Source organism: Pempheris klunzingeri, chromosome 5 (genome assembly GCF_042242105.1).
Source record: "Pempheris klunzingeri isolate RE-2024b chromosome 5, fPemKlu1.hap1, whole genome shotgun sequence".
Lineage (NCBI taxonomy): Eukaryota > Metazoa > Chordata > Actinopteri > Acropomatiformes > Pempheridae > Pempheris > Pempheris klunzingeri.
Genome location: NC_092016.1, coordinates 7,058,817 through 7,085,327, shown reverse-complemented (window position 1 = coordinate 7,085,327; position 26,511 = coordinate 7,058,817). Strand labels below are relative to the sequence as shown.

At 41.0% G+C, this 26,511-nt stretch overlaps 1 protein-coding gene across 1 annotated transcript; it reads right to left on the bottom strand.

The window, feature by feature from the left end:
• Positions 1-2,845: 2,845 nt before the first annotated feature.
• Positions 2,846-24,560, bottom strand: aass (aminoadipate-semialdehyde synthase). Its single transcript, XM_070830870.1, has 24 exons — positions 24,455-24,560; positions 23,003-23,234; positions 22,371-22,547; positions 21,302-21,386; positions 20,348-20,415; positions 20,073-20,219; positions 19,859-19,937; positions 19,300-19,427; positions 18,081-18,229; positions 17,579-17,701; positions 17,080-17,191; positions 16,806-16,865; positions 15,972-16,039; positions 11,900-12,021; positions 11,351-11,480; positions 11,147-11,257; positions 10,828-10,936; positions 10,228-10,368; positions 9,949-10,116; positions 8,965-9,060; positions 7,928-8,043; positions 6,238-6,326; positions 5,969-6,145; positions 2,846-5,251 (listed from the first exon to the last, which is right to left on the bottom strand). Exons 2-24 carry the CDS (start codon positions 23,219-23,221, stop codon positions 5,133-5,135), a joined length of 2,793 nt encoding a protein of 930 aa, XP_070686971.1. The 5' UTR covers positions 23,222-23,234; positions 24,455-24,560; the 3' UTR covers positions 2,846-5,132.
• Positions 24,561-26,511: the final 1,951 nt, after the last annotated feature.

Genomic DNA, 26,511 nt, shown 5'->3' with positions numbered 1-26,511 from the left:
AATGTGAGACTTGTATGCATACTGAACGGTGAAACGGCTATAAAATCTCTGAGCAAACCAACTAACATCAAATTACCTTCGTGAACTTCTATCACTGTCGAGAAGAGGGGTCATCCTCTGGGGAGCAGAAATTGGATCTCAGCATTAGATATAATTTTAAATTACTTAGGCTGCTCATTAGATTTTGATATAGTATATGTACAACAGTATTTTTTGTCTTGCAGGTGTTAAAAACAATAAGGTTTAATCCTGTGGGGACCATGAATATCCACAGCAAATTGATTTCTGGCATTAAAAGTTCCTGTGGCACATGATGAAGAGGCAAAGCAGGCTACATTTGCATTTTAGGCCTTTAACTGATGTGACTTACAGGAGCAGAATGAGCCTCAGCTTCTCGATGATCAGCCTCACAGACAACCGACGGGAAGCAGGCCGAGGGGCAAAGGTCACAACAGCAAGACAAAAGATGGAGCAAACAACCCTGTGAGCCTGGCAGAGGAGAGGTGTTAATAAAACAAACACAGAAAATGAAGACATGGTCTAATGAAAACTGAGTCGTGTCAGACCTGTGGATTATATATTTTCCCTTTATGGAGTCATGCTTTAATCCCTGCACTGAACTGGTTATTCCAGTTGATTTCCCATGTCTTAATCCGGGCTAAGACTCTGCAAGAAACGCGTCTTTTCAGGACAGAAAATAGGTCAAGTGTCCAGACGTCGTCTTGACCAGCCGCCGTATCCACACCTTCATTTGCATTTTTGACTTTTCATAATTACGTGCCCAATTATCCCCTGCTTGGTGGCCTAGTTTGCATGGTTGCCTCCAAATTGAGTGGAAACAAACAGGCTGATTGTCTTTTTTTTCCAGAGGAGCTAAGATGGAGGCAGAGAAGACGTCAGAACAAGATCAGAAAAAAAAAAGTGGGATATTAACATATTTTAACAGCTGCCTCTTACAGAGCCCAGGGACCGATAAACAAAGCCTTTGACTGCGCTTTAAAACTCAACGTCTTTAGAGGGAACGTGGTTTTTCAGTTGTTCTAATCAAATAAAACTACAGTGATATTACAGTGCAAGTGTATTTGATTACAAGTGAAAGTTTTGTATTTAAGAATGTACTCAATTAAGACTGACAATGGGCAAATTTGAGAAAAGATGGGAAAAATGGTCACACTATATAACTCAGGCATCTCCAACCAGTACTTTTTAAGCTCTTTCTTGGTGGGTTGCCAAAAGCCTTCTCTGAATGCACATTCGCTTGATTTGTCTCATTTTTATACAGTCTGCAAACATTAACATAAACTCAGTAATATAGAAGAACAAAACTCTTGTAACTTTCTACAAATTGGCTGAAAATATCTATCTGCAGGTAAACGCATCCTTGATCACACAGCTACACAGGAGTTTTCAAGATGAGGGTAGCTCATTGACGCTCTTGCTGTGTAAAAGTAGCTCAAAGCTTGAAAAAGGTTGGAGACCCCTGACTCACTGAATTTGTAAGGTTTCTATTCTGACAGTAGCACCCCACTACATTTGTTATCTTTTTGTTTTTTGTCGGTTCTTTTTGTCTGTAGAAAATAAAAAAGATAAATAAAGAGTTTAAAAAAAAAGAATGTACTCAAGTAGGAGTGCATAAGTATTACACATGTACCTATGTTTTGCATAAAAATGTAAAAGGTCCCTTGTAAGTCGTCACATAGATTAAATGGAAGAAATTAACAAAAACTCAAGTATTTCAGTTGTTACAAAGCTGCAGGGAGTCAACAGTAGTTGAGTAAAAATGCTTAGTTACCTTCCACCTACGCTAATGTTCATTATGCACCATGTAAATTTTAAAGAAATAAAAACACTTAATTAGTTGATTGACAGAAAATTATTAAAACAGCTATTTTTACATTTTAATAATTGTCCAGGTAATTAAGTAAAATGCAACAACATTGTCTGGTTACAGCCTGTCAAATATACTGAAATCTGAATATCCTTTAAGATCTCTGCTGGTCGCACCACACTGAACTACAATGTTTTGCCCCGCTCACTCTGGCAGAAAACACCAGGAAAACGTTAGGACATCTGTCAAGAAAATTAGAAAATGGGAGAAATTAACCTAAAGTCAAAGGCATTTCACTTTTCTATACTGGTACGTGGTCATGTAGACAGTTAATTACAATTATGGAGGCTTTAATGTGCTAACGGAGTAACTAAAAGACTTTACGTGTTGGAGCCAACAAAGAAATTAATTTGTATTTATATTTCTGAGTTGTATTTGGATCATGCATTTTAATGATATATTTTCTGATCGATCATTTGAAACTTTAGATGTAGAGAAACGTTGTATTGCTAGAATTATTCTAGTGTATGTGGCGCTGGTCATCTCCTTCCTCCTCCCCCTCCTGCCTTATAATCAGGTGACAGGAGACAGCTGAGGGATTTATTTTGTGTTGGAAGGAAGACGACAAACAGATTTATGACCACAGGTCTTAATTTTGAGTTGTTCTTTTGTTTAAGTAATGAGAATTTAATTTTGACAGAAAAGTCAACCTCAGAGAGTTTATTTGTTGACGTAACTTTCAATAAATGTACATCAAGGAACGGATTACAGGATCTCTGAGAGTGCTTTTTTTTGTACCGTGAGTCTAAACTCATCTCCTAACCGCCAGCACCCCACACGGAAAAGTTGCCCCCACATTACGCGTTCAATCATAATGAACAACTAAAAACTACTATAAATGAATTCCTTTGTATTGAAGAGATGCATTAATAAACTTAAGTAAATAAAACCAATGCAAAAAGTACTACATTAAAATTCAACAATGCTATTTTCTATCTTTAAATAAAGAAAGAAGAACAGAATCATTTTTTTTTATTCATGTATCAGTTTTTTTACATTCTAATAAAGCAAACACGTTTTGTTTGGTTTGTAACCATGAACGACATAAATGTTAACTTAAACATTAAGGACAAAAAAACAAACCGTCTTCATGTTGGAGGATTACTGGAAGTCAATCAAACCAATATGTGTTGTTTGCTTGATCTGAAAGTCTTTGTATCATTCATATTCAAACCTACAAGTCTACCAATCAAAACCCCAAAATGAAAATAAAACACTCCGATAGCTCACATATAAACTACATATCAGGTATATATATATATATGTATATGTATATATACTGATGTATTATCTTAGAAAATATATCTCTCAGTAATATTAATTCTGTGGGTGTTTTTTTTATTTTTACCCATTTAAAGCATGTGACAAACTGTTTACAAGGCGACCACATCCCCACTCCCCAAAATGAAATAAATATTGCTGAGGTTGCAGCCAATAAATACTCATCAGTCTGGGACACTTAACACAAGTCCCACGAATACAGTGTTCAGTCTTCAGTCCGGGGCTGCTGTTACCGTTTCAGTTATCGAATCCAGATCGTGACTTAATGATATTCCACAGATTCTTTGTGGTTATATATGCTTTTATATGTTACCTCAAGATAAGTGTAATCATCCGAGGAAAAATTTTAGATTTTTCGAAATAAAAATTCAAATTTAAATTGTGACCAACAGCCAACAGCAATCATTTTGTCGCATAGCTGACATTTATGGCTGAATGAGGTTAAAATCGACAGAAATTGAAAACTCTTGCAATTTTCAAATGGCGCTTTTACCCATAAGATATTTAAATCTAAATAGAATCTCTAAAGAATTATGAAAACTCTCTAAAACTAGCACCGCTACGTGCTGTCTGCCATGTATGTTTTAGATACGCTTGCCTACAATCACCATAGAGTTCAGTCAGACATTTTCAGATCCTCCACACGGGGTCTTTAATGTTTTTGAAATAATGGCCTAACTCAATAATTATTTCTGGATAACAGAAGCTAAACCAAATGCCAAAATAAGTGGTAATCATTATACTGACTTCATACTTTTGCAATGTTCCACTTTTACAACGTTTTAGTGGTGTAATCAATACTTTTGAGATAATGAAATCTGGAGGTAATAAAGTTGTGAACATATTGTATAAGCACCACAAAAAGGCATCAATTCTGACAAGCAAAGTAACATTAGTAACTTACATTCCTGTACAAAAACAATCTTTAGCCGCTGCTCTCAGCCTCGTCAGTGCTCACCCCAACGACATCACCACATTACATCGTGTGAATGGGAACCGTTGATACTATTTTATGATTTCGGTGTTGGGATTTTGCTCTGGTCGACTTTCATGGCGCGTGTTTGAAGGAACGCTGAAGTGGGTTTAGTTTAATGCATCTTATCACAGTTTGAAGGTCAGTGCAGTGCTGAGCAAGGTTTTGTTGGATTTTCAGAATTAATACAGATCATGGTTCAAACGATGGCAAAAGGACAGATTCAACTTGGATACGTTTATCATCTTTGTCAAGTCTTACAATAATAACTTTGCAGATTTATGATTGCGTGAGCGGTTAATGAAGTGTGTGATTCATCTGTAGCATCTCTCTGATTGGCCACTGAGCTTTTCACCCGTGAGAATGTGGCACTTTTTGTTTGGTTTCAATTTAATTGAAAGATTTCACTGTGCTGTGCTGGTTGTTTGTGTATGATGTACATTTACCGTTAAGTCTCTGGGAAGACCTGGTTTCTGCAGTAGTTTTACCTCATTAATGAGGTGTTTTAATGCTTTCTTTTCTAATGCGTGTGAAACAGTGTTTGATCGGTCGAACTTTTTACACATCTTCACAGAAGAACTTTTCTCTGTAATAGTCGACAACAGTGAAACTATTTCTGTTCGGCGAAGACGAGCGAATTTAGCCAAACTTGGGATGCTAATATTAAACTGCTGAATATCATCACTAGCTGCCTTTTAAGCTTTTTGACCTAAAACTTCAAAACACAGTTTTAAAGCATAACAAAATAGCCATTATAGGCTATAAGTTTCATTTCAGTAAAATAACCTAACTTTTAGGGATTAAAACGTGACCTTTTTGGCTAACTAATATCTATCTTAACAGCCCCTGTCAGGTTAGTTAAAGATAGAATTATAAGCAGACAGGTGAGTCTAGTTTGAGTATAAAGTTGGTGAAAAGGCAGCTGATAGCATGTGAATTTTATAAGTTTTCTGTCACTGTTGGTCAGGATTTCCAGTGATTGTCTGCTCTCTACTCGTGCAGGGTGCTCTTGGATATGAAGCGAAGTCCTTCCTCCTTCAGTCTAGCCAGCGCCAGGCCATAGATCTCCTTCTTCATCGGAACCACCAGTCCCTTCGTCGTGATTTCACCTGCAGAGAAAAAATGCACAAGTTTTGATTCCAAGTACCAGTCACAGTAAAGTCACATCTTCAGCGTTACATCTGCCGTTCGGTAGAAACATTTTTAACAAAATATCATAGTCACCGACTCACCACACAAGCTAACATTAGCTTAACAAACTAACTGACATTAGTTTCACAGCCTAAAAGGGTAAACTAATGTCAGACTCACAAAGTAATGTGGGGCTCACATACGGACAGAACAGACTAACTAGAAAAACTAAAATTTGCTTCTTGGATACCGGATACTTCAAACCAATCAATTCAATCCTATGAAAGCAAACAAAGAGTCTGAGGTATAACACTTCCCTGATCTTCCACATATGGACATCCACGCGTCCACACTGCGCAGTAGCGTCTCGAGCCAACCACCAACTTGAATTTGGATAAAATTATGTAATCGTGCAATTATTTCAGACTTCCCAAATGTTATGGGACTGAATCAATTAAATTCTGATGAACGAATGGTGACATGAGTCAAAAGACCTGCTGATTTACAGATGTCTTTCTCACAATGTAAGTGTATAGAAGTAAGTGTTTTAGGGCCCAACGGCATCACGTGACGGATGCTTTTGTTGTAATTACAAGGTTTTGCCAAACTGGCGTCAAAGCCTGGCGCACTTCCTGGGGGCTTGGGAAAAACAACATTAGCTTCAAAGAGTGACAAGTCCGACTGAAATCACTGACCATCAAGGACCATGCGAGCAGCAATGGCTGCTGGGTATCCTACAGTCTTGGCCATGGCGGAGAAGCCGCTGGGGTCGCCGTATACTACCAGGCTGATGTGCTTGGTCTCCAGCTCGCCAGTTGGGTGGCGAAGCCCAACGTCGTTTCTCATGATGATCATGTCTCGCTCGTCCTCATCTGACCACAGGAGAGAAGTCATTAGTAGTTCATGTGCTACTTAATACTTGTGTGCTTATGGTTTGTGATGGTAAAATGGGCTTGTATCTCACCGAAGGAGAGTTTGGCTTCCAGATGTTTTGCCAGAGCACCAAGCACGCTGTCGGCATGAGGCACTGCCTCTTCGCTCAGCATCCCGAACCTGAACACACACAGACAAAAAAAACAAAAAAAAAAACAAGATTTTTCCTCACAATAGAGTAACCTTGACAAAGCTGTTTTAAAACCTTTACAAGAAAATTACTCTGCTTCAACGTTTCAGCAGTGCTGCAGTGGCGGCCCACATCCTTGGCTAAATATAAAGAGATGAGCAGTTGCTTTTTGTCGCTGCTTTGCTGGTGAATTGAATAAATGAACAACAAGTCATTCAATTTGAGCTGCGAGCGCATTGGCTTTTTACTCTTTTAACGGTGCAGATGGAATGTTTCCAAGTTCACTTTCACCATCGTAGGAATTCATGTTTTAATGCCAGCATGGCCCTCTTCTCTTCAGCGCCAGCGACAGCAGAACAATGACAGCATGGAGCCTTGGTCTGAAGAGACCCTTGGAAAAGTTGATTTAAATTGAAGAGTGTGCGCGCTACACCACTTCAGGCATCCTCATTAGGGAGGAGAGTGAAAAGTGTGCATAAGAGGTGCAGCCTCGGCCTTGTCCTTAGCCCCAGCCTTGTCCTTAGCCCGCAATCCACAGCACCAACGCTAATTTTGAAAAGCGAGAGGCGTCAGCATCTCCCCCTCATCTGTTCAGAACAGAGCAGCATAAGCAAATGGACATCCAAAGAACTCCGCCATTTGGTGCTAAGAAACGGTCCAAATCTTGCATAATGCCCCTTTAAGCAACTGCTCAATAAAAGTGTTTTAGAGGAGTTGCTGAGATGTAAGACTTTCAAAAACAACAAAACACTCTACAAATTCTGGCCTGCAAAACTAAAGAAACATGATAGTTGGTCAAAACCAAGTGAAGACTTTAAGAATTTAAAGATCTAAACTTTTCAGTACCTTCAAAATTGAGCCAAAAAAATCCAAACTGCCACAAAGACATACTGTCTATTTAAAGCTAGCTGGTGAAGTAGCCACGGCTATCCATCCATCCATTTTCTGCCACATATCTGAGGCAACAGGCTGACCAAGGTAGTCCTGACTTTTCTCTCCTCTACAACATCTTCCAGCTCCTTCTGGAGGATCCCAAAGCTTTACCAAGCCAGCTGAGATACAGAATCCTTTTAGCATGTTCTGGGACCCCTTGGACATTTGCAGAAAACCTCTAAATGAAGGCATCCAGGGGGACAGCAGCTCTACTCCAAACTCCCTCCAGATATCTGAACAATTTACCCATCTCTCTCCTCTTACCTTTTTTGACTCTGGAGAAATTCATGTGATAGTGAGCTATATTTAAATAAGAAACCTTGCAAAGCAGATTTATTTCCTATGAGCGACGGACTGTAAATAAACAAAATTAAGTTTGGTTTCTTAAACTTTCTACTTACAGTGGACAAAAAAGCTGATAGACCACCTTTTGTTGGAGCTACTGCATTTTCTTTAAAGGCTTTGCCAAACTGAAAACTTGAAACCCCCAAATGCTCCCAGGTATTCCATGACTTTCCAGGACATTACACTGATGGCACTGAAGCCGAACCTTCATAGAGGATTAGAGAGAAGCTGATTTCCTCTCCACATGCCTTGAGAACTTTTGACACATTTCCCAGTCCGGTGGGAATCGTGAATAGTGGTTTTAGCCTCTCACCATCTCAGAGTGTCCATCCCAAAGTCGTCTTTTCCGATGCGCTCGTAAACAGCCTCTTCAAAGGCACCGTGGGAGATGGAGGAGGACAATCCCATCTGCTTGCAGAGGAGATCTTTCTGTAGAAGGGACAGAACAGATCACAGTTTCTCATTTAGGTTCTCCTACGACAGTGAAACACTTCAAAATCTCGCATGTTGTTACTTCGTTCACCTAGAGCGTGTTGTAAAGCTATTCTTCAGCTGCCAGTCTGTCTCCCAGCTTCTATAAGGTATCCTAGCTCCTGTTTAGCATTTAGACCATCTCCTATCTCCTCTAAAGCTCCTAAATGGTCCCTTCAAGCTTCTCTGTGGCTCCTATATGATCTCCGAGCTCCGCATAACTCATAGTCTTAGTTCATAGTCCACCTCTTCCACTTCTTTAGTGCCTAGACTGTCTCCTAGTTAAGTTCAGACTGTCTCCTTAAGCTCCGCTTTAGCTCCTGGACTAGGTATTATCTTCATCTCCTTACACTGTCTCCTTTTCCTGTTTTTATACATGGATATTAGACACTCAAAGAAATGGCTACATTCACCGTTTATCTATTTATCTTGGCGTCTCGTTTCCAGAAGAAGAAAAAAAGTGAGTGTTTTCAGAAAGACAAGTGCAGTTATTTAAAATCCTTAATCTGTCTTTGATTCCTGATGAATTTATTCTGAACATGCAGCTCCGGGTTTCTCTTTCATCTCAAAAGGAGAAAAGATGACAAACATTATCTGCTGTAAACTCATCAGTGTCAGAGAGCCTTGGCTCACTGCAGCCTTGATGTTGACAAGCAGCTATTAACAGTAATAGACTCTTCAGCAAACCCACTTCCACAGTCAGACGCTTCAAGTGAAAGAGCTATAAAACAGTTCATTTTATAAAAGTGAGTGACAGACGAGAAAGAACGCAGGAAGCACTGCTCGGAGGCTGCCTTTCAACCATGTGTTTGGATGTTTTCATCGTCTTTTTTTTTTTTTTTTTTGAACATTCAATGGACCCTCAGCGGAGGTTCTTACCCAGGAAACGGGAGATGAAGTGTGCTGCAGGATGGGTGAGGGCTCACTGTTGATCAGGCCCAGTTTGACAAACCCACTCATCGCCTTCGAGAAGCCCTATGGGACAGAACAAGAGCGAAACCAAGGCACATTGAGCACATTTACATGGACACAATAAACAAAAGATACATGGAGAAATCAGTTTTAGGTAGGAAGATATATTTGTGTTTCTACTGTGGATTTCGGACTTTGGATTTACAAGGATGCACATTTACAGTGAAGAGTCTTTTCTTCCCGTCTTACATCTTTGTCCTACACATGCTGACATGTAAAATCCCAGGCAGAGATTTTGTGCCTTTGACCAAAAAAAGTCCATATTATATATAGCTTTACTTGTGCTGTGCCTCTTTCTTGGCACTTTTTCTTGCAAAGGCACTTCACTTCTGCACTTGAGGATAGCTGGCAGTAAAACACCATCCTTATAGTACAGCACACACTGACCACATCATGTCAGTTGAAGCCCACAAGACACACATTCAGACAGAACAAATAGTCAGCGTACAGTAGCCTAGATGAATCAATCTGAGGAAGTAATATGAGAAATTTGTAACTCAAGAGTCAGCGTGTAGTTATCGCAACAGAGTAAATTCTTTCAGACCTTCTTTTTGCTTTAATGTCCCTACCAAATAAGATGGAACAATTAAATAAAAACTATCAGGGCTCAGGGTTAATCCCTGAAATGTTTTCTTGAATTTGAAACAGTTTAATTGGAGTTGTGGGCATGATGTTGATTCTGTAAACTCATGATACATAGGTTTACATTACTTAGCAGGTTAATTAAGTAAAGCTGAAACTTCTTATAATATAATGCTGTCAATACTTGAAATGGCCTCTGACAGTCCATCGTTCTTGAGGAAAGCAACTCATTTTAAAGCCTGTGTCACAGCTGAGAGCTAACAGTTATAGTTTGAAGGTTGTGTGTGTGTGTGTGTTTATGTGCCGTACCTTAAAGCGAAGTGTTCCTCTGATCAGTGTGTGTGCTGTTTGGATGCCGTAAGGCTCGGCGTATTTGGTGCTGTCGCGGTTTGGAAAGCCCTCGAGACTGAAACCAGGAAAGAAATCCATCGGCGTGGTGGAGTCCATAAGTGACCCGCCAGGCGGGATGCTCACCACCTGCACGAGACACACACAGATTACAGTGTAAACTACTGAAATTATAGGATGAAAATTTACAGGAAAAACATTTGCATGTTAATATTGTATGCTCCTTTGAGGCCTCCGTACCTCGTTGTCTCTGAGGAAGATGGCGGGGCTGATGGTGTTGAGGAGGACGCCGTACGGACTCCAGCTGAACTTGTAGCGAAGAGGATTGTCTGAACATTCAGGAGCAGGAAGACCACCGCAGAACGAGGTGTAGGACTCCACCTACACAGTATCAATATTATAAAACACATTTTCTGTCAACTAACTGAAATTCTTTCAGGATTTATTTTTGATTTGATTATGTGGACTGTAAACAGGAATAATCAATCATCTTTCAGGCTGACATCAGTCATTAATTGCCTGTTTTATTAATTTGGGGTTCTGAACCTGAACAAACTCAGGTCCTTATATAAACAGGTATAAACCTTGTTGAATCAAGCTGTGTTGAATTTTGCTGATTCAGGAAGTCCAGTCCAAAAAACACACCCACCACATCAGCTCGTCATTCCTGGACTACAACCTGTGTGAAAGTCAGCAATGTGACCATGTGTACGGGACCATGTGTCTGTTTACGGGATCGATACGACTGCCAGGAAGCCTCTGCCAGCATGTGTTCAAACGGTAATTATCTCTCACACACACACACACACACACAGTCGGAGTCAGAGTGTGCTGACTCACAGCGCAGCCGTCGGCCTTCGCCTGGTCGATACACTCCATGGCCAGCATGTGGTCAATACCAGGGTCCAATCCCATCTCATTCACTATGGTGATGCCCGCCTCCTCTGCACTGACACACAGAAAATCACACACACACACACACATTACATTTCAGTGTCTCTTAATTTAAGGCAAATAAGAAAATTATTATTATAAGATTATTTCACAAAAAGTTTAATTACATTGATAAAAGTTCTTAAAATGACATCCATTCCTTCCCTCTCATTAAAAATCATCAATATATCCACTTTTATCTTCATTGTGTTCACTGTGTAGTCACCTGCTCTGCAGCTCCTTCATGGCAGGGCTCAGGTAGCTGGCTGTCACCATGTTTACCTTCTGCTTGATGCAGTGTTTGGCGATGAGTGGGTGAAACGAGTACGGCAGCATGCTGAGGAGCAGAGAGATTTCCAGATTTCCACAGATCCACATTTGTAACAGTTCTTATGTCTGCCTGTAACCAAATATTTTGCTCGTGCTGTACCTGATGACCAAGTCATGATCTTTGACCAGAGAGTTGAGGTGTCCTTCCTGGCTGCTGACGTCCAGTGTGACGGGGATGGTGTTGGGATATTTGGCTGCCAGCTCCTCTGCCTGCCTCAGCAGCACCGACGCTGCGCACCAACAAAGAAGAAACCACAGGAAACTGTCAGTAGACGGTCATATATATGTATAGGGTTCTGAAAAAGTTTCATCTAGGATAAACTATCAGATTGACAGGCCGCCTGTGATTCTCAGAGTACATTAACTGTATCTTGAGTTCATGTACGTCAGTGTGCCATGACGATTGAGCAAGTTTTGAACCCTAATGTGAGGAAAGTCGTGGGGTTGTTTGCTTTTGCTGAGAGGCACCTGTCAATCAAACCTTCAGTGCAATCTGTGTGAGACGGACACAGACGAACACACAGAATGAACCCACTTGAACCAGTTTCATTTTCTGATGAGCACTTTGACAAGAAAAAGTGGACTTCTGAAGTGTTGTTACATATTTTCAATAAAACACGACTTTTATGACTTTCTAAAGGGAACTCACCCACGGTGACCTGCGTCGTCTCGTCGCGCGTTAAATACTCAACTACAGGTCCGGAGACGTATCCTGAACCCAGCAGCAGAACGCGCTTCATCCCGGTCTTCTTCATGATCTGAGCCTTCTCCCTAAAAGGACATTAGATAAACGGACTTAAAAATGCATAATACATTAGTGCGTTTCAGTAACTGTGTTTCCATCCAACAGGCTTTTAATTTTGTTTTTAAACGTGGAAGCGCCACAAAGAAAGGCATGCTTTAAATTAAAGTATCGGGTCAACTTTCAACATGTTCTTGATATTGTGAGCAACATGTGGCCCAAAAAAAGAAAGGATGATTGGATGGGAACCAGTGTGGTCGACCATGAGTGCTATGGTCTTTCTGGCCACTCACCTTTGACTCCTTACACATTGTCTTCTACAATAGAAAGCTTCTGAAAATATTATTTGGGATCTGCTTAAGTCTACATTCAGTTTGAAGTTTTCTGAATGTGCAACTTTGCATTATAAAGAAATACACAACTTGGGAAAGTCTGTATGTTCTTTGTTTGATTTCAGGGAAATTATTTCAAGTGGTTTCCTGCATATTACCTCAGCAAAAAAGCAAATCTAAACTTACTGTTAAAGAATCACGGAGATACAATTATGTCCACTTGTTTTGTAGTTCCCTGAAGCTTTCAAAGTTCCTTAAAAATCTTTGAAAGAACGAACAGTCGTGGATTTTCTTTGACTGTTGTTTAAATGTTTGGTTTATATTTCATATACATTCATTTGGATTTAAATAAATGAGCTCATGTTTGCCTGTGTAGATCCCAGATTGACGTATCATATATTTGTGCGACGTGTAAAAAGTCAAAGCTGCAGTGAGACTTTTCTGACCAAACAGTAACAGTATGACTGATGGGAGGATCTGGCCTGAACCAGGGGGGAGCAACATGAAGGTGAGCTGGGATGGGAGGAGGAAGAGCATGGGGGGAGGGTCATCCAAAAATGTAATTAATCAAAAAGATAGTAGTAAACAGTTATACGATATAATTTTTAAAAAGATCTCAGTTCTATCACCATTGGGGTTGGGTATTCACGTAAAAAAAGCACCTTCGAAATTAATGTTTTCACACGTGAAACGTCTCTAAGCCTCATGTGAATTCTCATAAGATTATATTTCATATGTGAAATACCTAAATAATGTGTGTATATCTGAATTTTCACGGGAAATGTTTTTTTGTGTGCATAACAAATTAAAATTCAATATTAACATTTAACTGTAAGTAATTATATTACATTTAAAGTCATCAATAAGTATAAAGTTTGGTTTAAAAAATTGTTGGATAATCACTAATACATTAATTGGTAATTATTATTTCTAATATTTACTGAAAAAAATAGTGACCTCAAAGTAATACTAGAAAAATATATTCATTTAAACATTAAAATTATAATTCTATGAATACCTTCTTGCCTGAATGACTTTTCTACACACATAAGAGAATATATGTGCCACAGCCAACATACATTCAACATTCTAGAGACTGAACAAAGTGATGTCTGACTGAGCATTCACTGCAAATTTCAGTTTTCAGTTTTTACAGTTAAGACACCGACAATGTCTCTGTAAAAGACAAAGTTTATCCAGGACTCAGAACACACTGAGGTTTGATCCCCGGCCCCGACCACACATGTAAGCCTCAGTGAGAAATTAAAGCCCCGTCAGTCCACTGTGCCCGGAAGAATCAGTTCTCAGACCTTTTAATTAAACTGAAAGGCTTTCTCCAAACAACTGGATTCAGTTAGAAAGTCTGTGATTTTGCATGCTGGATTATCGCCATAACAACAATAACACCACAATAGAGAGATCTCCCGGAGTGACCTGTGGCGTTAATATCCCTCCACCAACCACCACCACCCCACTCAAATCCCCCAGGAGTCAGAGCCCTGGACTCGTTAGCTTTGGCCTAATTGGATGCGACATCGCACACATGCACGAGCCGCAGCGGGACTGACTGGAGGTCCGACTGGAGGTCCGCCCGTCGCCGAGCCTCATCTCCTTAATTAAAAAAAGTAAAGAGGGACGTTCCCTCAGGAGGATTTCTCCATTAGTTTACATATCTTAAGGAGCCAAACTCAATCAAAAGGATTAAGATTTGGTGGCATGGCTTGTCTGGAAAAATGATACTTAAGATTTTCAATTTGGAAGAAATCTCATCAAGTCTTAGAGGTGGCCTAAATATGGCTGAGCAGGACTCTCTGGGGCGAAAAACGCTGGGACACGAGTCTCAAGAAGTGGTTGAAACCTCTTCATCCAAGCTGTTTATGGAGCCACAGAGGAGCAAATCTGCACTGAGCCTGAATATTAATAATCTATAGAACCAAATGTTAATGCACCCATGAGGGTCACGGAGTGAGAATAGACTAAGCGAGCTCATTAAAATGTTTGCACCAGCAGCTTTGACTGAAGCTGCAGATAAGCAGCGAGAGCTGTAAAAGAAGCAAAATGTCTCATCAATTTACAGAATAGAGATTGGCACTGATTAATCATAGGCTAAAAAGCTCAAACTTAATTAGGAACAGAATGGCTGCAAGTAAATGATGAACATGCAGATGATATGCTGTATACAAGTCAGAGGAGTGCGTGCATGACACAGTGAGTGAGGTCCAGGACATGGTTAGCCTTGCTAGCTAGGTGGCACAAAAACTGGAAGCTCAGGGACATTGATTGTCCACCATTAAGAAAAAGCAAGACAATGGTGGAACTAACCATTTCAGTTTTCTTAGTTTGTTTTTGCTCTACTTCTGTTACTGACACTTTGTTTCTGCACCTTTTCTGTCTCCTGTGTTGCTGTGACATGTGAATTTCCCCAGTGTGGGATAAATAAAGTCTTTCTTATCTTTTTCCTCATCTTGTGATAGAGTAGATGCTGACATGCCCACAGTGACAGCACTAGATCCTGAAGGGAACATGAGGGTCTAAACCAAACCTAACACGACAATCCATTCGATAGAGGTCGGGATATTTAAGTCTGGACCACAGAGGTGGACCAGATGACAAACCAACACCCTCTAACAAGTCTGGTTTCTTTACAAACTGTATCTCATCAGCCAACAAGCTTGTCCCTAATTCACCAGAGTCTGCTTAGTGTTAGTGCCACAGTTTGACTGATTTTAATATAGATTATTTTTGGGAAAGTACTCCTTGATTCTAGTGCCGGTGCTTAAGTCCCCCGATGCTGTGAAGTGAAGCTTTTTCTCTTTTAATGGAGAGAGGCTAACACTTTCAACCCACTTCCAGTCTTTGTGCTAAGCAAGGCTAAACAATGGACATTGATATTTCTTATCTGACTGGTGAAGATGGCTGTCGAAACATAAAAAAAACGCATGCCAAGACTGAACAAAACCAAACATATTGATACAACGGTCGGAGCAATGGCGGTTTTTGTGTCAAGTGAGAAGAAAAGATGTGTCTACCCCTTGATACCCAAAGGTCCAGCGTCTGACGTTGGCTAACAGCTGGTGCTTATTGGCACACTAGCCATGCAAGGTGTTAATGCAGAGGCGGGTTGGCAGAGCAGACACCAGAGGGCAGCACTGTGCAGGAACAACCACAAGGTTAGTTGCTACAAGTCCAGCTTTAAGGCACTGCTGGCCGGACGACACTAAAAACATGATAAACTGCAGTGCTAAAAAAGGTGTGTCAAGGAGTTAAGGAGGGAAAACAGCAAAATTATTAAACTACAAAGCACAAATATTACTAAGCTTTTAGTAAGCTGCTATTAACTGTAGTGATAAAACTAAAGGTGGGCTACATCAGAACACGAGAAACATTACCTGTCTCTTAATCTTTAGACATTTCATCCACAGATTGGTTGCATTAACTCGTAGATGGAACAAGTGTGTGCCAAAGTTTTTGACATTTTTATGAAAAATTCACATGGGAAATACACTGAAATACAGAATGTTCCCCCGGAGACACAAATATATGCGATATATTCTACAAAAACATCGTTTTAAAATACAAGACTTCAGAGACAACACTCTGTAAAAAAGTGTGCAACACTCACAGTTCCAGTCTGAAATAAGTCTTACCTTCTTTCTCGAAGTTTTTCAATGTATTCAAATTTTGGGGTGAGCACTCCGTTTGAGGTGATGACAGCCTTTAGGAACAAAGAAGTTAAAAAGGTCAAATTTTAGGAAAAAGAGCCAAAACGAAATGTGTCAAATGATTACTAAATAAAGATGGTTGGTAATGAAGACTGTTGAGACCATGGTCTTTTGTGTCTAAAACTACATATATCTATTGTTTCATCCTTCATGTAGTACAGAGGCTGTGAATAGATGTCAGTTATGATTAGATTTTACAGTTTAGAAAACAGACTTTACAGCTGCATCTTAAATCACTTCATTTTTCATTTCTGGGCTAATTTGAATGAAAGCAGCAACGATGGCGCCACGTTTCGTCTTCAACTGCAAATTGAATTAGCTATGGCTCTTGCTATTGTGCCGCTCAGTCGCTTCTTCTCCATGGCAACAGTGGCTGAGGCTCATGGGTATTGGAAATAAAATGTGATCACTCAGAGATGAGCACAACATAAACCTATGGGATCACTGCATTATATCAAGGAGAGTCCTGTGGTTCTATGTTAATACTGAGGATATTGGTTAAAACACGTCACACAAACATACATTAAACACATCATTTTATCTAAATTCTCATGCATGTGTTTAAAAAAATGTTATAACGTTGGAAAAAAATGGACTAAACATGTACACAATCTGTCGCTCACATCAATTTGAAATTGTAAGATAAACTGCTAAATAATGAATTGTTATCCCATTAAAATGAAGTTGTGACAGAAACAGCAAGATGCTTCTGTAGCAAATAAAGTGAACTATCACGACAACTACTATCATGTTACTTACGTCTCTAACTTGCGGGCTGAATTCCTCTTCCTCCAGAGGTCTGGTGGCGTCTGAAGGCAGCTGATGATGACAGAACACTAAATTTACCAAAAGAAGAAACAGGCAGCTCCTGTGTCGGGGTTTTCATTTACTTAGTTCGCCATGTGAAACCTGCTGCAGCCCTCTCCAACAGCAAACTCAACCCGAGGTCATACAGAAGCAGAGAGCGGCACCGGACAGGAACCCAGCGACAACACCAGCTGTTCTCACCTCACCCAAAACCCCGGCGTCTTACCATCTCCCAGATGTAGGGGAAGAGTCGGTCCCCAAAGTACTCTGTGGCTTCGATGGGGAGCTGAGCAGGAAGGTTGTCGATGGAGCACATGAGGATCCCGTTTCCCTCCACACTGCGGGGACCAGCAACAGCATTTTGTTTATTGATTGGAACTAAAATAGTTGTTACCTTGGCAACAACTGCTCATCCTGCGATCCAAGCTAACCCAAAAGTGAAAATAATAAATGAAATTATATCACAACCCAACATTTATAGAGAGACTGAACTGCATTACTTTATGTAGCAGCAATCAGGACGATGAAAATCTAAATATTATTAGTAATTTATGGCACATGGAGAAAAAAGTGATTTCATGCGATTGGTGACAAGTAGCTGCAATAAATCATAGGATTCTACGACCTAATTTAAACAAGGAAACTCAGATATAGGTTTTAAATGTGTTCCAGGCAGAGAGAATAATATCATGACATCTTTCATGTCTGACCAGTTGCCACTTTACCTGTCGTGATCTATGTGCTGGTCAGCGTCGTACATACAGAAAGGCTTATCTATGGTGGTGCACTCATTCATGAACTCAATGGAGCCTCCGGTGTCAGCTGATATGTCACAGATGGCCAGCATTCTGTAGACAGAGAGTGTTCAAGAGGTCAGAGAGACAGGCTGAACTGTCGCCCTGTAAACATGACCGATAACACAGCTGCAGATAAGGGGAGCGAGCACACTGCTCTTCTATCCCTGCACTAGAACACACATTCAGCCGCCAGTGTGTCAGGTGGATCACTCTGTCACGTCTACTGCAGGGGAATGATTTTTTTTTTTTAAACTTTTCTTAGCACACAACAGCCGTTTCAATTAAGGATGGTTCAGCTTTAGTGACTCGCTCAAAGATATCTCCGGTTGACTCCTCGTCATGAACAAAGACGGGAGCATGCAGGAGAGCAGCTGGGGGAAAATATGTGAAACAGCTGGAGCTTCATGATATTCAAACAAAATACACTTACTTGTGAGGCAGCGCTGGTGATCCCTCCGTAGCTACAGACAAGCTTTTAGCAGGTCTCATCAGCTTCTGGGCGTCCAGTCGCCTCAGGAGTCGGGGGGTGTGGGGATCCCAGTAAATACCATTGATCAGACAGGTTGTGTAGGGCGCCACCTATGATTATAACGACACGTGGTTCTTACTGTAATGATGCACTCAGAGCACTCTTTACAGAGTGGTACATTTGAGTGTTAGCACAGGATGGTAGACTGTGGGAGAGGTGGAGAGGAAGGCAGCATATGAAGTCAGGTCCTTACACTAATCTTCACAGACTGGCGTTTTCCTGTGATCTTACTTTAAGAATTTCCACCATGGAGGTTCTGGTGGAAATTTTGTTTGCAGGATTTCTGGTGCGGTGGGCTACAATTTAGCATGTAACTCTTGTAACACGAGACACAGAGGTTGAGGCCTTCAAGGGTTCACTCAGTTACCAGTAAGCAAGACTTGACCAAGGACCCGATTTGTGCCGGAACGGATCAAAAATGATCATATTATATACATATATACAGTTTCTTTTAGCCTAAACTCAAACACTCCTAAACAGGATTTAGTGTTGAAACACTGAAAATAATGGCTGCCATCAGCTAATCAATCTAATCACCTGAAACTTTTTCTATTATCAAAATCCTAATTAATGGCTTATGCAGCCCTGACGGTGTGATTGATTTCTAGCTGATCCCTGTTTTATTTTTCGTTAATATTCTGTGTTCTCCTCCAACAGATGTGTTGTTGCAATTAAATATAGTTCAGGATCCACTGTTTCTCTTATTCTGCCTGGCTTTAATAAGAAGTAGAAAAGATTCATTCATTAAACAATATGTCAATCACCAGAAAACAAATCATTAATGAACTAAACTTTTGATAAAATTCTAGCAAAAAAAAACTCACATATGTTGGTCGGAGCTTCTACAGTAAGAAAACTTGCTGGTTTTCACTTTGTTTGGGATAAAGACAATTTAAGATGATTATGAAAGTCAAGACAAAGTTAAATGGGATCACGGCTGTGTCGAACCTGCCACGTGGCACATGTTTTGAAACACAAACACAACCTTGCCAACCAGCAGCTGTTAAGTGCTGATGATTGAAATAGAGGACGCGGCCTCTGGGTGACTGACAGGAGCAGGTGGGAGTTTGGACGAGGAGTGTTGTAACTGGGGTTAGTAAAAGGGCGGCGGCAGACTCACGCTCGTCCTGAAGTGCGAGGTGTACAGTTCCGGGTGGTTTTCGTACTCCATGGGATCATAAATGCTGTCGCTCTTCCTCCCCAGGTGGTGATGTCGGCTCAGAACGGTGGCAAACACTTTGGTCATATCTTACAAGAAAACGACAGAATTACCATGAATGCACTAGAACACCATGAGTATTCTGATCCTATCAATACCGCCAAATTAAGTCCTGTCCTGTCCCCTCAGGGAGGCGCTCTAAATCTCTGTCCATCACAACATATAGATTTTACAAAACATAAACGAGCATAAAATGCATCTTCACACCATTTTTTTTTTTTTTTAAACTAAGAACAGCCAAACGTGTGCTGCCCTGACAATATGAAACTGATTAATCTAGTTGAACTTGAATAGTTTTACAGATGCTATAATCACATAAAGGCTTAATTACCTGATACGGATTTAAATAAAGTCCGTCATATGTGCTAATATTTTAAATAAATGCATATTACCCTCTAACTTTGGTATATTACCATGCCAATAAGTACCATTTAGCCCGCTGAAATGTTAGCAGTTATACCTCCTGTTTCAGAGACGTCCTTCAGCTCATGAGGTTCAACATATTCTACAGGAAGCTCGTTAAGGATGTCTTGGGCTCCCTGCAGGTAGAAAAGAGGAGTGTCATAAACATGAAAAACTAAACTGTCCCAAAGTTCCTCACTGGAGTCCTGAGACCGCCGAGTGCTGGGATGTGTATTGTTTTTTTTTGCTTTTAATGTTTAACCTTGTTGTACCTTGGACACGTTGCCGGTACCAGTAAAACAAAACGTCACAGGTCCGATAGATTTGGGCATGAGCCCCATGGAGATTTCATACCCACAATCCCTCACTGCCTGGATGGCCTGGCTGACATTCCTGTAGTTGTGAGCCATGCCGATGTGCTGTGAGCAGCAGAGAGACAGAAAGAGATAAGGAATCACATTAAGGCACAAGAAGCAGTTTTCATATTAGATTGTGAGGACAAAGTCGTTGTCTTTTTGAACCAAATTTGTGAGGAATGTTCTCTTACCATGAAGGGAGTGTGATGCCCAAGAGCCAGGAAGCGCAGCCCCAACCCATGCAAAATGTTAATCATTCCTACAAAAAAAAAAACAAATAGACTTAGTAACTGATTAAATATTACATTGACATGAAGTCCACACCAAAAACTCAAGAATTACCACCACCGTCAGTGACATAGCATGAAGCCATGAACAGGAGTTCACCCATGCACAACCAGCTTCTGTGCAAACCTCATGCATGTGCCAATAGATACAAAGAGTACATGGACTAGCTTATTAAAGCTTTTCTTCGAAGCCCCACAAGTGGCCAGAAACTCCACAGGGTACCTTCAGGTAGAAAGCTTCAAACCTGTGTCACCTCTTATCACATACAGGATCACTGCACCTGTAACCACGGCCAACAGTGATGTCACAGGGTCCTGGAGCATCCCTGTAAATCACTGAGAGTACTGAACAGACACAGCTGGCAAACCAGTTCGTAAGACTAAAACACATACTGGAAGTGGTCACGGAGTGTCCACACCAAACTGTCACCTACTGAGAAGGAGATACAGCAATATTAAGACTGAGTTCCCAAGAATGTTGTTCTATGAGAGGAGGTGGTCATATAAACCAGGAGCCAATCATCAAACAGTATTAACAGGCACTCTCGTTATCTCCATCCTGTGATCAGAACTCAGTATGCAGATTAGGTAAGCAGAGCTGATGGACTTGTCTACAGTCCCAGGTCAGGGCAGCCAGTGCTGCTGGGTGTGGGCTCTACTCTTTTTTTCCTTTGCTTTACATCTGCATTAACATTTGAGCTTTTTCTGATTTGGACTGAACAGACCAAAGTGTTTCTGCTTGTGGTCTTTATCAGGGTCACGCTACTGTCAAACATTCTCACATAAGTCCCAGGAAATTGTCCCTGGGAACTATGAAGAACAGTCCTTTTGTTTTTGCCTTTGAGGAATTTTTCGTACCTGCAACACCGGCCCACTGACCAAACGCCACAATCCGGAAGCCGTTGGCATCGACCATCTTCTCGTAGTCGATCAGACGAACCTCCTGAGAAAACAAAATGAATTCCATCATAGTTTTTGAGGAGTTTTGTGGAAGGATAGACAAATACACAGAGATTAGGACAGAAGGACAGAGGAGTGTTTAAATATCTGACTCATCAAATTCTGCCGCATCAGCTCCAGTACAGAAGACAAAACTGTTTTCATACATCACTGTACAGACAGATGACCTTCTGCAAACAGTTTTTTTTTTCCTCACGTCAGCATTGATACGGCCTAACAAGCTGAAAAAGGCAGGCAGTTGTTTGGGTTTCCTTTGAGCACATTATTTCCATGTTGATCTCTGATTGGGCAGTGGCCAAAAGCTCTGGAGCTGTGTTCTCTGCGGGAGTCGCCCATTGTGCTGCACGACAGCATCTTCTCTACTAATACAGAAAAATAAGACAGCCAAGCCACCTGAAAAAAGGGTTAAGGGAAACATCTGCTTTCTGACACGCTGTGTGTATATGCAGGTTTACAGTAACCAGGTTGGTACAGTGCATGCAAATGCTGTGTCTGATACCCACATAACCTGGTGTTTCATTCAAATGTACTCAAGGATAGAACAAGTTGTAAACTGCACGGCTATTAGTTTGGACTACATGAATCACTTTCAATAGTTCACTGTGATGTACATGTGAGTGTAGGAGCAGTCTTATCAAACACAGCTGTATCCCCACAGTATGGTATAACCACTTCATTTGGTGTATTGAGTATAAAGCACATTAAAATGAATACCACAGTGGGACAACTATGTGCCCGACAATGTGACATGTCGTAGTAATGGAGCGGTCACATATAACTGGAAAACAGTGCCCAACTGTTGGTGAGTGGTAGAGATGAATTGATCTTCCAAATTTGGCTACAGAAGTCAGGTCCTTTTGTACCAACTGCCACAATAGTGCATGATCAATATTAGCGAACCATTATATTATAAGTGTTGAAGCCAGGAGCTCTGCAGGATTTTTAGGGATCTTTTGAGCGCGCTCACCTTCTTCAGCAGGTCTTCCAGAAGCCCCATGTTGGCTTCCTGAGCCTTGATGGTGTGGGAGAAAAAAGCGTACGTCTTCCAGGGGATGACCTTCTCCTCTGGCGGCCTCTTCACCCCAATTATCAGAGACGCCTCCGAAATGTCCTCCTGAACGATGGCCCCAGCCCTCATGTAGTACTGCAAACAGCACATTGATTTTATCTGTGTGAATTCTTGAATACTTCCTTTAGTAATTAAAACACCACATGAGCAGACGGTGAGATGAGACTTCACTGAGCCCCAGGGAGGTGTTCACAGTATACAGCAGCACAGGAGACAGGCTCGGGGTCCGGATGGGTAAAGAAAACTGGCATTATAAGGGTTCTGGGCTAAATTATTAAAGACCATTGCACTGATAAGCTTCCATGTTACTGAGTCTTTTAACATTTTGGTGTAATTTATCATCATTTGAGCAGACAGCTTTGTAGGTGCAATAAACCTTCATGAGTAAAAAGTCAATACCTTATCAATACACGAGCATCAGCATGTAGAAAAGTGGTATTTTAATTTGCTGTCCTCAGTCTCTCATCCACCGTGAAATTCTGTTCTGCATTTATTCTTTTTTTATTATCGGACACTGTTCAGTGCTTCACCTTCTCGTGGATGGCTCTGCGGTTGGATGGTTGGACCAGGACTTTGACCCCGGCGTTGGTGAGCTCTTTGACGTGGCGCGGCGCCAGCGGTGCCCTCCTCTCCCATGGGTTGATGTCTTCGCGGCGGATGGCCATGACGGCCCTGTGGTGCTCATAGCGCCGCTGGCCTGCGAGGCAGCTCTGCGTCCTCCTACCTTGGTGACTAAGGAGTCTGAACATGACTTTACTCCCCCTGCTCAGTCGGGACAAAGACACGGAGTCACATTCAGCCAGGAGGTGACACGAATGGACCTTTTTCACAGCTCACAACTTCACATAGCAAAGCGGGAAAAGCACAGGTGTAGTCAACATAATCAGTGATGGCGTTATAATCCATTTAGGTGAGCCAGTCCAAGGGTCTGGACACTTAAAGGAACACAGCCATCGTTGATCTCAGTGGTTACAACCTGCACTTTTCTTGCAATGACAAGTTAAAATGGCTGCTGTGAAAAGGGCCAGGCAAATCAGGCAACGCTTGCTCACATTACAATAAATAAATAAATGTATATGGGCATATGTTTCATTCTTTGTTTCTCTGAATCTATGATTCAGAGGTCAAGTTGAGTTTGCTGCTGGGAGTGAACTGCTCACACACACAGGTGGTTTTCACAGACCAGAAAAACTCCCGATGAGACGGACCGGCACACTAATTAAACTGCTGAGTACACAAAAGACAACAGAAGGTGTTTCAGTCAGCATGAACAGCACAGACACTAGAATCAGTAGCACTTCACTGATTTAAGATGAGGGACAGATCACTGAGCGTAAGTAAGAGTTTAACAATGTGCCTGATAAGACCAACATTGTGTGGATTGAGACCAATGATTAGTTCAACATACGAAACACTCTGGAGGAGTGGGAGATAAGAAGGCTGACACCACTCTGATATCTGCACAGTAGATTGAAGAATCCAGACAGCAGCTGGTTAGCTTAACCTAGCACTAACACTTTAGCCTGTCCAACAAAAGCTCACTGATGGACATTATATCTTACATCTATATACAAAAACTGCACAGCAACTTGTCATTTCACATGAGGGTGATAGTGTCAGCTAGCTGTTTCCATCATTTATGCTAAGCTAAGCTAATCAGCTGCTGGATGTTGCCACAGTGCACTTCCCAGATTGTCTAACTATTCCTTTAAGTCTCTTGCGTGTCCCTGAGGGGTCGCGATCCTCAGACTGAGAACCACTGCTGGTCTAGTAAACCTGAACCAGCGCTGAAACCTGCAGCCACACAATTATAATTTGTAAAAAAAAAGTAAATGGAGTTTGGTTGTAGCTCGAGGGTTCTGTGCGGCTTTAACCTAGACCGCAGCCACATGGACCAGTTCCGGGATCTGGTCACTCGATTAACACCACGCAACAGATAAGTTATCGATACACCGATAGATCGTCGGCCAGGTAGGACTCACCTTTCTGACCAGTTTCTGTTCAACACGCCGGCTCCCAGCACGGGGAAATGTGGCAAAGGTTCAGCACCGGTCAGTCACACAGAGGTGAGACGACCTGCAACTTCTCACTCCGCTGTAGTTCACACGCCCACGGAGGAAACCAATCCGTTTCCGGTCTGAACTTCAAAATAAAACTCAAATTTCTAGACAATTTCTTGTGCGTTTGGACTGTAAAGGTGGCCAGTTTATGTTTCGATGTGATTGTGAATTTTGATCTTTTTTTTATATTTAATTCTTTTATCTCAAAATTCTCACTTTTCCCCTCATAACACTAAATATGAAATTACCACTATGATATCAATCTCAAACGATTTAGGTGGCAATAACTATTTTTGAATCTGTGGTTTAGTAAATTAACTACTGTGACTGCCTGAGCATTTACACTAATCATTTTATAGCAACGATAATCATGGATTGGGCCTATCATAGTTTGGGATGAGTGACAACCCCTGCACATCTTTTTTTCCCCCAAAGACACACTACAGGCCTTAACCTAGTGCATACCATAATTCACAGCAAATTACAACGTGAGAACAGAAAAGGAACACATAAGGAAGGAGACTATAACAATAATAATAATAGTAAGATCTATATGCTGCATGTATGTTCCAGTGTGTATCATAGAAGTAATTTACATGCCTTTGCCCCACCGACACAAAACATCCGTGTTATTAATGTCAGACGTTTTTTTTTTTTGTTTTTTTTTTACAATTTCGTCTTTTATTTTGAAGGTAAAGCCACCACTTTTCCGGTATCCACGGAATCCTCCATAGAGGTGACTTTGTTATAGTTTACAATGCATCCCGTCGGGGCGGATTCAATGCCGCTTGGATGTGCATATTATTAAGAGCAATACTGAAAAAAGTCCACACCGTGTCTGGATTTGTTTTCACCATTAGAGGTGGAGTACATTTTGAGGCGGGCGGAGCCTCGTGGATGTGCCCTCCCGTCAGAGCTGCCTGCAGATTAAAAACGAGCACCCCTCTGCAGCTTCCCCCTCAAGGAGGATCGTGTCCGCTCTGCAGAGCCACATCACAGCATGTGCCGTGTGTGCGGGCGTCTCGTGTGGTTCCGGGTGTTCATGAATCTGCTCAGTACCGAAGTCTCTCCTCCAATCAGCTCCCGGAGCTGAGGAGCGGCCTCCTGCTCTGCACGTCGCACCGTGATGACCGTATCAGCCTCAGGGAGTGAGAACAGCTGATGGACGAAGATATAAACATGTGAACTTCTGTGACCATATCATCTATCAGCTTATGTTTCTTTGGAAATCTTTGTATTTTAGCGTTTATGTTTTATTTAAGTGACTTTTTTTATTGCAGCTACCTGATTAAATAAAGTGTTTGTGTATTTTGTGTTGTATTTTGAATAAATGCTTTATCAAAATTTACAAGCATTGAGTCAAACATCTCTGAACTGATACACAGGACATATCAAAAGATGCACTTTATCTACAAACCAGCAAAAAGCTGTTAAAATGATTAAGCTTCTATAAATTTCTATTAATTACTGGTGTTCTTTTCCTGTATTATATTATCCCTGACATGTTTCTGTGCATAACTTATATCGTTGATCGTTGTGGTGTAAGCTGCTTGGACTACTATATATTTCTTTTAATAAAGTTTGTTTAAAATAAACTAGAGCAATCTCCACATTTCCCCTCTACTAATTAGATCCTAGATTCTACTTGTGTTTGATGTGACTGTCTCACGGGAAGATTTTAGCCGTTGTAACATCCAGAATTTGTTGTGTTTGTTCAAAATTGAAACCAATTCATATTGATGAATTTACATTTAACTGAAGTTACTGAAATTAAAAACAATGGTTTTGTTATTTCATACAAAACAAGATGAGAAACGCTTCCCAATATTGTACTTGTAAGTCGTTTAGTATTTTCAATAAACATCTTTGTGGTATGGAAGCCAATTACTGCCAGGGAAAGAAAAAATTAAGAGCTATGAAAAAAGAAAAATACTTAAGTTAACCATGTGATGGGTCCCTTAAAATGTCAGAATTGTTAT

What these genes read in the sequence shown, in the direction of transcription:
- aass (XM_070830870.1), bottom strand. Translation starts at nt 23,221, where the DNA reads ATGTTCAGACTCCTTAGTCACCAAGGTAGGAGGACGCAGAGCTGCCTC. An exon ending in TCAGCCCGCAAGTTAGAGAC is followed by an intron (nt 16,040 to 16,805) that starts GTAAGTAACATG and finishes TTGTTCCTAAAG; the next exon opens with GCTGTCATCACCTCAAACGG. An exon ending in GATCATGACTTGGTCATCAG is followed by an intron (nt 11,258 to 11,350) that starts GTACAGCACGAG and finishes TCTGCTCCTCAG; the next exon opens with CATGCTGCCGTACTCGTTTC.